The sequence below is a fragment of the Eufriesea mexicana genome, unplaced genomic scaffold (assembly GCF_001483705.2).
Source record: "Eufriesea mexicana isolate 0111107269 unplaced genomic scaffold, ASM148370v2 scaffold2884, whole genome shotgun sequence".
In the NCBI taxonomy this organism is placed as follows: Eukaryota; Metazoa; Arthropoda; class Insecta; order Hymenoptera; family Apidae; genus Eufriesea; species Eufriesea mexicana.
The window spans coordinates 80,588-92,021 of NW_016910932.1; the positions used below are offsets into that span (position 1 = coordinate 80,588).

An 11,434-nucleotide genomic window follows, 5' to 3' on the forward strand; every position below is an offset into this window, starting at 1 on the left:
TCCCTACACCCTATTCGTGCTTCGAGTGAACGTATGTAGTATTACGTACTCGTGGTTTAGGTTAGGTTACGTTGACACATCGTTTGCCATATTTTTCCTGGCAATTGCCGCCGCGAAGTCCAGAGCGCTCCACTATCGCGTTAAGATGGCCACCGCGGGGGTTTTAGTGGGTAAAAATCCCACATAACCCCGTCCCCTCCCCTAGGGGGGCCGAGCATCTTTGGAAGATTCCCCCACGTAAAAAAAAAAAGAAAAATCGTTTGCCATATTTTGATATCAACTACACTTTCTCTCTTTTTATTTAAGTATCTAGATATTTAGGTATTTGGGTATCAGTAGTATAGGTATTTGAGCAAATAAAAATAGTCTTGGACTATTCTTATGTTTTTACTATTCTTAGATTTTGATTTTTGGAAAATTAAGAATGGCGTGGCAAATAGGAAGAGATATTTTTAAAGGTAGTGACTGGTATTATAATAAATCGCTCAATTTTGTCATTGACGTAATATAGATAGAAATTTAAGAATACATTTATTCAAAAATAGCTCGATGAAATAAAATACCGGGATAAGTGGTTCTGTCTAAAAACTAAAATTTTCGCTCACGTGATTTTCATGCAGACTGTACTATATGTATATGATTTAAGCCGAAAATATTCGACCGGTTTGCTTTGCTGGCAAACAATCCTTTATAATTACCTGTGTAAACGATGAATTCGTGAAATATTTCTCGATGCTTCCAATACGATATATCGAATCGAGGTAAAAGATATATAACAAAGAAAAAAGAAAAAATGATAATTTCATATAAAATAAAAGTGTGTCATAATTGCTTTTAAATATTCAAGCTTTCAAGAAAGGACAAAATTTTGGTAAAGCTACGTATATATATTTTACCTGATAAAAAGAACACGTTCACTTATGCATTTCCTAAGGAAAGTTTCTCTCCAATTTCATTTCAGGATTAGCTACACCGAAGATTGTATTATGCAAATTAGCGAGTCTGTTATTTCAAATTTTACAGTCCAGATTGCAAAATTTTTTCCCGCCATCTCGAGGCGGGAAAAGCCAGAAAAATGGACCATTTGTATTCCTTTTCTAGTATACAAAGCAATACTTCTCGATCGTTACCGCGAAACTTAATGGCGTCCAATTATAGCCACGAATTTTACAATAGCGCGCTGATTCTACACACCGCTCTGGGTGCTGGAAGTTATGAAAGTTGGTGGTAATTCTGCCTCATGCTTAGCAGTATAACACGAAAATTATCGCGGGCTGAAAATGTTATCGCTCGAAGGGTATCGATTACAAGACAGCGGCAGTGTCGAAACTCCGTGGCAAACGCGTTAAACTTGACGGCGTGAAGCTTTAATGAAGATCCGAGGCAGCAAGTTCGTAAAAGGCCCAAGGTACCAGAAGACGTTTTCCACGCGATTAATGATACAAGCTATTAACTAGAGCAACAGGCCCGAACGTGTGTCGATGCTTGCATTCATAATTTATCGCCAGAAAGGCGAGTGACATTGTGCGATAACGCGAGGGTGGTTGGAGAGAAGTTCGAGACTCGACGTGCAGAGGCAGCACTAGCAAGCGCCACTACCTTTTTGAGGTTAGTTGCACGGTCACGTAGAAACTCGTGCTCCAAAATGGAGTCTAAGGATCGAGTTGCTAATTCAATTATGGCTTAAATCGTTTAATTATTAGTTTAGAATTGGTATTTAGTTAATAAAGTAATTGAATATATTATATAATAGAATTATAGTAATTTAAGATTGATCTTCGAAACTTGTAAAAAGATTTAGAACGATTTTTAGTAATCTAGTAGATATGGTCGAGAAGGATTTTAAGTTTGAGCTTATTTCTGGGAAATTAATAGTTTTACTCGTAATAAGGAAAGAAAGATTTATTTATCTAAAGAAATTAAAGAAATATTTACGAAATAATCAATTTCGAATGTTGATAAATTTTTCAAATAAATTAAACGAAAAAATTTCTGGAATTTCGAATTTCTTTTTTGAGCAAACGTCATAAATTCCTATAAATGATTCAGTCAGATTTTAAGTTTGAGGTTATTTCTGGAAAATTGATAGTTTTATTCGTATTAAGGAAAGGAAGATTTATTTATATAAAGAAATTAAAGAAATATTTACGAGATAATCAATTTCGAATGTTGATAAATTTTTCAAATAAATTAAACGTAAAAATTTCTGAAATTTCGAATTTCTTTTTTGAGCGTATGTCATAAATTCCTATAAATGATTTAGTCAGATTTTAAGTTTGAGGTTATTTTTTAAATAAATTAAATGTAAAAAGTTTCTGAAATTTCGAATTTCTTTTTTGAGCAAACGTCACAAATTCCTGTAAATGATTCAATCAGATTTTAAGTGTGAGGTTATTTCTGGAAAATTGATAGTTTTATTTGTATTAAAGAAAGGAAGATTTATTTATACAAAGAAATTAAAGAAATCTTTACGAGATAATCAACTTAGAATGTTGATAAATTTTTCAAATAAATGAAATGTAAAAATTTTCTGAAATTTCGAATATTTTTCTTGAGCGAACGTCATAAATTCCTATAAACGATTCAGTCATTCGATGATTCTATTCCCTAGACGTTTCATCTCCCCGAGTACCCCATTCGTACCTTCGTCAGAGTTCTCCTAAAAGTACTCCTAATTCTAGCTCGTCGAGAATTCTTCCTGGGATCCTACGTAATTTAGGTTTGTCAGAAGTTTCGAAACACGAGCTGTTCGAGGCACACAAACTGATAGTTAGAATCAGAAAGGTCGTGAAACAATTACAAAATTTCTAATAAGCACGGTTAAGCCGTGATTCATTCGGCATTGACCCATTACCTCACGAACTTCGAAGAAAACACGTGTTTCTTAAAACCACCTTCTTCTTTCTTTCCTCCTCTCTTCCACGAGCAACTGTACTCCAAAGTGTGTCGAACACTCGAATAAAGCGATGACTGATGGCACTTGTCGCAATGAAAAGTCCTGGGTGGTACCGTGGGACAATGTAACAGCTTGTACGAAGTATTCAAAAGTCAGAGATTCCGCTCGTTAGGTCTCTGCTTCCCTTGACAGATCATTTTTTAGAAGCACGAGTCCGTGGCGTGCGAAAGGTCACTATAGATTAAGAGATTAATTACTTTATCTCATTGTTGCGTTGTTCCTCGAGGCACGCGTGCTGCTTAGGTAGCATTGTGTTCGACAGTAAATATTCCTCGTGCTAAAGCATTTTATGAGAATTTTGTGTTCTATGTAATTTGATAAAATAAAGATTCCTATTAAAAATAGTATTCCAATTTATAAATGTTTAAAAATTTTTCCCAATTTAAGAGAAAGTTAACCCTTTGCACTCGAGAGGCGCCTTTTAGTCGCCATTTGATAAAATTTCGAAGCTCGATATTCATTAATATATCAAATTTACAATAATGTAACAGTGTGGGAGGTATCGAAATTAAATAATTCTACGTGTTAATTATTATATGATTTCTTACTCAGTGCCCAGAAAAATATCGTCAGCTTTGTAACAGAAAATCTTTGAACTCCTTTTCTTCTTCAGCCCAAAATCGTCGAGTGCAAGGGTTAATTATCGTCACGGTGCCAGAAATGCTAAGAATATCGATAAAATTTATTTCACTGTTCGAAAAATCTTCTGTATTTCACGTATGCATTATCGCACTCGATAAATACACGATCGTTTTAACAGCTTGAAAGGGATTGAAACAAATATTTTTTCAGCTAAAATAACGCGTAAATTTGTAGTTTTAGATTGCTCGAATAAATACAAATATTTCCAGTGCAGCTTCGCATTTGTCATGGCGAAATAGAAATACCATGGGAACGGAAATTTATTTTGTTCGTGTGCAACGTGGAAAACACGGGGGTAATTGTTCATGAAAATATCAGGCAATTAAAGTAACACGATATAACTCATTTCGAAATAGAATGTATATTTATAAAATCGAAGTTACGTCGAATTATAAAAATTCTTCGAATAAATTTTTTAAGGAATATCACGTATGCACATACACGATGATAATGAATAATTATTATTACGTCGAGCTAAATTTGTCATGGAAGAAAATAAAATCTTTTATTAAATTTAATTTTCATATTTGAGGTAGTACGTTGATATATTGCTGATGTAATTTGCCAGGAAATTTTATGAAAATTATACGAAGAACAACGCAGTTTCGAAATAAAGGGGCATAAGTGAAAATGAATTTCTGCATATTCAAACAATTACGTAAATAAATAAAACATTTATTCCTTTATAACCAGTTACAGAAATAAATCACGAGCGAAGCAATTGGGAAGATGAAATTAAAACGCATATTGCACAAACGAATTGACAAGAAACAAAGGAGTAAATCGCAGAAACGAAATTGCCCGAATAATCAGACGAAGGAAACAAAAATATACAAAAATGGAATAATTTTTCGACAATGAAAAACGAAGAATATTTCGATATTTCATTAATTAATCTACTATTTTTCATAATCGAGTTATGTTTTTATCGTGTTATTCCTGCGTTTGTTTGTCACTAGACAATCACAAAAATACGGAAACCTGTTTAAAGACGTGACTTGCCTTTCAACCTTCTGCTTGCAACACGCACGTATCGCTATTTCATTAATTCCCAATATTCGTTTGAAAAATTATAATTGTACATTAAAAATGCAATTTCGAACGCTATACAATAACGATATAAAAGCGAGAAAAATTTTTAAACTGTTGAATCCTGTATTACATTTAGCCCCTGAGATATTTCAATTTTGAAAAAATATATTTCAATAAGAAAATCAAAATGAAAGACCTACGTGTTACAAAGAAAACCAATCTCGCCTTAGAAAACGTTAAATACTGAGCATTGTCTTCGGAATACTTCAATTTTCAAAAAACGTGTTCTTTTTTGCCAATTTTTTCCAAAGAAACATCGTTTTACATAAGAAAATATTCCATTCCGAATTTGATGCCTGAAACAGTTCATTTCTCATTACCAAACACCCATCTTAAAAACAAAAGAGGTATTTCATTTACAACAAATTGAATAGGAAAAAATTTTTCAAAATCGTGGAACGTATCCTATTACTATATTATTATATTGTATTATTATTATATTATTATTGAAAGAGGTATTTTATTTATAACAAATTGAATAGGAAAAAATTTGCAAAATCGAGGGACGTATCGTATTACTATATTGTTATATTATGTATATTCTGTATTATTATTATTGTTAACCCTTTGCACTCGACGATTTTTTGACCAGAGAAGAATTCAAAGATTCTCTATTATAAAACTGACGATACTATTTTCAGCAATAAATAAAGAATTGTATAATAATAGAATCGTAGAATTATTTCATTTCGATACCTCGCACACTGTTACGTTACATTAAATTTGATATATTAATTGATATCGATCTTCTAAATTTTATGAAATGGTGACTGAAGCTCACCTCTCGAGTGCAAAGGTTAATAATCATAATAATAGTAATAATAACAATAATATAACTATATTATTATTTTCATTAATATAATTATAACAGTAATAATACTATATTATTATATTATTATTATATTTCTATATCACTATATTATTATATTAATATTATTAAATCTTCCTTTAAATATTGCGAAAAAACATTTCGATGATCGCGCGAACGAAGGAAAAATCAGTTTGCACGGAAAAGGTGAACGCCTGCTGGGCCCGAACTGAATTCTCGATCTCCTTAAACGGATTGCGTGCTATGTAAATGATTCGCAATAACAGGCGACAAGCATTCCGAATATTTATAGTCAGCGTGCATCCGCGGTAACGGTTAATTGACGATGTAGGCGAGGATTGATTACAGGTTGCCCGTCCCGTAATCCAGCCGGGAAGGTTTCCTATAATACGTGATACCGGTCATACGAAGGCTGAACCGGTATCACCGAGTGACATTTGAACGGAAAATGTCGGTGATAGCGGAGAGTATTTCAAACTATAAAAGGTGCAGGCGATGGACGCGTGCTCGTCAGTAGGACTTCGCCACTCGCTGTCTGTAAATTCGCAAACCGAGGTTAGACAACAATAACTAATCGATAGCCTCTAGATCGTTATCTTCGCGCGCGTTCCATACATCGTTCATTAACACTCCGCGCGATCATTCATGCTGCTTTGCAACGCTTAACCCGGTCGCCGCGTTAATAAAACAGGTTAAGTGAATTGAACGGTCAGCAAATGGATAACTGCTTGATTAGTTTGATTTATCGACGGTCACTTGTCACGGTTTTAACGAGATATTTAGCCACCGGTCGATGAAAGTATAATTTATATGGACATTATTATCAGCGATGTTACTATCTCGATGCATCGTTTGTATTATTGGTGTAATTGGTTTTGAGAACTTAGAATAAGGCGGGGGAAATTTTTCTGGCTGGAGGTGTTTTGGAGGTATCGAGTTTTGAGTCTCTGCGATAAGTACCAAGTACTAAATATTAAGTATTGCGATAAGCACTGTAGATTGGTAGATAATTTGTTGTTTTCCTAACCATTCCAGCTTTATCACTCCCTTTTATCTGAATTTCAATCCAATTACTCTGTTACAAGAGATCACAATGGTAAATTGAAGTCTGATATCTAACGAAGAGGTCTATCTCTAATAAAATTTTTAAAAACAATATTTTCACAAAACGATAAATCACTCTATTTCTTCTTCGTGAAAAATAATACAACACTAACTCCATTCACAAGAAAAAGAAAAATAGGAGACAAAAATATCTAACAATCCACAATATAATAAATCCATAACAATCTATAACAAAAATATCACATATTCCAAATGAAGTCAACGCGACTCACCTAACTCCAAGCAGCCCACCTTATACAACACTCACTTTCCAATTACATCATAGACGAATGTGCATACACCTCCCTAAACGACAATAATCACTCAATCTCTCCTTAACAAATAGAAAACACATATTCCACGAGAATACAAGTCACTCCCAGATTAAAACAGATAACCATTCTTCGCGAATAATAACATCGACACGACTCACCTAATCCCAAGCCACCCTCCTCGATAAATAAATCCACTGCATGTATATACATATATACATACACCGTTCTAAACGGCAGTAATAACTGGATTTCTTATAATAGCGTCACCGACTCACCTGTACAATAAAACTGCACCAGTAATAACGACTTAATCGAACGTTCCTTCGAGCAACGACTCAATGCTAACCTTCTCTGCACAGACTCGCGTCATGTTCGCTCGGCCGATTTGCCTGATGAGTCTGCTGGCCATGGCGCTGGCCGCGGACAAAGCGATCATTCCCATCGTGAGTCAGAGCCAAGACATCAACCCTGACGGCAGTTATTTCGCGAAATGGGAAAGCGGTAACAGCATCTCGTTCGAGGAGGAGGGCGTGCTGAAGAATCGCGGCCAGAAGGACGCAGAGGCCGAAGAGGTTCGCGGTAAGGCCGCGTGGACGGCTCCGGATGGGACTAGAATCAACCTCAGCTGGCTGGCCAACGAAAATGGTGCCACTTTTCAAGGAGCCCATCTGCCGACGCCGCCCCCTACGCAGCCGGTCCCCGTCCTCATCCAGCGAGCCCTCGACTGGATAGCCGCTAATCCTTACAAAGAGGAGAAGAATAGATTGTAGTTTCCTACGATGTTTCATTTTTACCAGGAACAACGTCACGCGAGAAAGCCAGCTGCGAGTTCCTGCCTACTTTTTCTCCATCCATCCCAGGATTCCTCTGCGGGGATTTCCCTCTTGGAAAGGGCATTTCGCTGGCAATCGTTCAATCGACTACGTCGTCTATGTGTAAATTGGATAAATATAAGGGATGAAAAGATGTATCGATGTCTGTGTTATAATTCTGCGTGCATTTCCTTTGGTATATATATATGTTGGTAATTATGAAGGTGGTCTAAGTGGGAAGTCTAAGAAAAATTTAAATAGTTAGATTTAAATAAAATAAAACTATTTTTGGCTGAGAATTATATTCCGAATATTTCTCTAGTTTATAGTATATTCGAGGCACGAAACTTTTACCATGTATGACTTAGGCCACCTTCATTCACACCTGTTTGTAACAATATAGATGTACATTTGTAATACAAAGAAATTTTTTGGTATTAAAGGTACTATATTATAATATGGAGGGATTTTGTTATTTGGTCACCTGGGTTTCTGATTTTTGAATATTGGTGCAGGAATTTGGATATCGTGATAGTGGTTAAATGGTTGGGGAAAAAGGGGAATTGTTGGGATTGTTATATAAAGGATGAAAAGATGTCTGTGTTACAATTCTACGTATATATATGTTAGTAATTATGAAAGTGGTCTAACTTGGAAGTCTAAGAAAAATTGAAATATTTAGATTTAAATAAAATAAAACAATTTTTGACTGAGAATTATATCCCGAATATTTCTCTAGTTTATAGTATATTCGAGGCACGAAACCTTTACCATGTATGACTTAGGCCACTTTCATTCACAGGTGTGCTTGTAACAATATAGATGTACATTTTTAATACAAAGGAAATCCAAGAAAAATTGAAATATTTAGATTTAAATAAAATAAAACTATTTTTGGCTGAGAATTATATCCCGAATATTTCTCTAGTTTATAGTATATTCGAGGCACGAAACTTTTATTATGTATTGACTGACTTAGGCCACTTTCATCAGTGGGATATTCACTCCTGTGTTTGTAAGAATATAGATGTACATTTGTAATACAAAGGAAATTTTTTGGTATTTTTTGGTATTTGGTCACCTGGCGCAGGAATTTGGAAATCGTGCTGGTGGTTAAATGGTTGAGGGGAGAGGGGAATTGTTGGAATTGTTTTTCCTGCGTATATTTCCTTTGTATTTAAGTAGAAGTCCTTTATATTAAGTAGAATAAGTAGAATTATTTTATTTCGATATTCCACGCATCATTGGATAATTTTAAATTCGATATATTAATTAACATCGATCTTTAGGTTCTGATTAAATGGCGACCTAGAATCGTCTCGCCAGTGCAAAGGGTTAATACTATTTCCTTTGTAAGTGTCCTTCACAGCTCGCGATACCATAATATGTATCGATTTTGTTATTTGGTCACCTGATTTTTGATTTCCGAAACTTGTTGGTGTAGGAATTTGGAAAGCGTGATGGTGGTTAAATGTTTGGGGGTCGAGGGAATTGTTGCGATTGTTTTTCCTGCTTTTATATAGGTAAATGTTTGCGTAGCTGTGTAAATGGTAGGTGTAACTTAAGTAAGTAAATAACGTGGATTTTTCAAGTACGAGTGAGAATGTGGAAACGACATTTATTATTCTGTTGATATTTCGCGTATTGTTTGCATCGCGATGGATTGATATTTGGAAGAGGATTGCATGTGAATAGAAGTGCCACGAGTTAGGGTAAAGACGGATAGTCCTCGAATGAGGATATAAAAATTTTCAAGTGATAATTTTCGCTTCCTCGTTGATTAATTTGATTTATATCTGAAAGTAATGACTCGATTGGTTAGGCTTCTTGACTGATTGTTTGCTATGCTCTCTTGACTATTCTTAGCATCGATATTAGCTTTTCTCATGGCGAATCGAGTAGAAAATTGAGAGACAGGATGAGCATGTTGAATGCATAATAAAGTGTTCGGAATTTTACGATACTGGCGAGAATGGAAAAGTTATACACACGTGGATGAAGTTGATTATACACAAGTATGGAAAAGGTCGCGGAAGAGAAAGTATTAAAGAAAAAGGAGTGGAAAAGGAATAACGAATGAAGGCAGTATATGAATTCCATCGTGTTCGCTGTTTATCGCTGTAAATGCTATTCATTAATCCATTGGCGAATTCCTAATTTAAGTTTAAACAGCCACTTTGTAGCAATCAAATTTTCTGTATTCGGGATAATTATATTTACCTGAATGGCCTTAAAAATTTTTAAAGATACGTTTGAGTCTGATAAATTGGTAGTTACCGAGCACCTTCGTGTCTTGGAAATATCGTATAAATATAGGTATCGTGTAGTCCAATATGAAATAAATATAGTTCATAATAAAGTACAATCTAATACTTTATTATTCAACATAACGTTCGATGTAAATTATAAAACATTATAAAACATAGTCGAATATTATATAAATTCATTTGAAATTTCGCAAAGTGGTACTGAAAAGAAAATAATTGGGAAGAAATTCAGAAAATTTACAATGCGACTGCAAAAATTTCTACTGCAAGGTTTAAAAAATTACCTTCGAAAATTCTAAACCTTTAAAAATTATCTTCCAATTTCTATTTGCCAAGGAATCCTTCTAACATACTCCAATATAATAAAATCCCATAAAGTTCCCTGGATCCTGAGAAATCATAAAATACCGCGTTAGACAATATTATGATACAAGATTCGAAAAATTACGGACACAATTAAACAAATCTCTATCCCAATAACTTATTGGAAAGCATCCCATTAAAATTCCAAATTTTTGAAAATTGTGTTAAAAATTCCTAGAAAATCCCATAAAGTCGTCCCAAAGAAACATCCGCAACTAAGTAACACCCGATTATATATCCAGGCACAGCAATTAGTCAGCTGGTAACTGATAAAAGGTCAGAAAATTGTTCAAATTCTACTCTAAGATTTAAAAAATTATCTTTGAAAATTTTAACACTTTAAAAATTATCTTCCAATCTCTATTTCCCAAGGAATTTCCCTAAAAGATCCCAATAAAACTCCATAAAGTTCCCTCGATTCTGAGAAATCCTAAAATACCACGTTAGACAATATTATGATACAAGATTCGAAAAATTACGGACACAATTAAACAAATCTCTATCCCAATAACTTATTGGAAAGCATCCCATTAAAATTCCAAATTTTTGAAAATTGTGTTAAAAATTCCTAGAAAATCCCATAAAGTCATCCCAAAGAAACATCCGCAACTAAGTAACACCCGATTATATATCCATGCACAGCAATTAGTCAGCTGGTAACTGATAAAAAATTCAGAAAATTGTTCAAATTCTACTCTAAGATTTAAAAAATTACCTTTGAAAATTTTAACACTTTAAAAATTATCTTCCAATCTCTATTTGCCAAGGAATTTCCCTAAAAGATCCCAATAAAACTCCATAAAGTTCCCTCGATTCTGAGAAATCCTAAAATACCACGTTAGACAATACTATGATACAAGATTCGAAAAATTACGGACACAATTAAACAAATCTCTATCCCAATAACTTACTAGAAAGCATCCCATTAAAATTCCAAATTTTTGAAAATTGTGTTAAAAATTCCTACATAAATTCATAAAATCATCCCGAAGGAGCATCTGCAAGTAAGTAACACCCGATCATATATCCATGCAGGGCAATTAACAAGCTGAGCGCGGACGGCGAACACGCCTAGTCGAGGACAAATGACAAAA

The 11,434-nt window shown here is 34.3% G+C and overlaps 1 protein-coding gene across 1 annotated transcript; it reads left to right on the top strand.

Annotated features, from left to right (window-relative positions):
* Window positions 1-6,047: 6,047 nt before the first annotated feature.
* Window positions 6,048-7,668, top strand: LOC108550577 (endocuticle structural glycoprotein SgAbd-2). The gene is made up of 2 exons (XM_017904331.1): window positions 6,048-6,074; window positions 7,258-7,668. Exon 2 carries the CDS (start codon window positions 7,267-7,269, stop codon window positions 7,666-7,668), a length of 402 nt encoding a protein of 133 aa, XP_017759820.1. The 5' UTR covers window positions 6,048-6,074; window positions 7,258-7,266.
* The last annotated feature ends 3,766 nt before the right edge of the window (window positions 7,669-11,434 follow it).

Coding starts and splice junctions, on each gene's coding strand:
- LOC108550577 (XM_017904331.1), top strand. CDS start 7,267: ATGTTCGCTCGGCCGATTTGCCTGATGAGTCTGCTGGCCATGGCGCTG.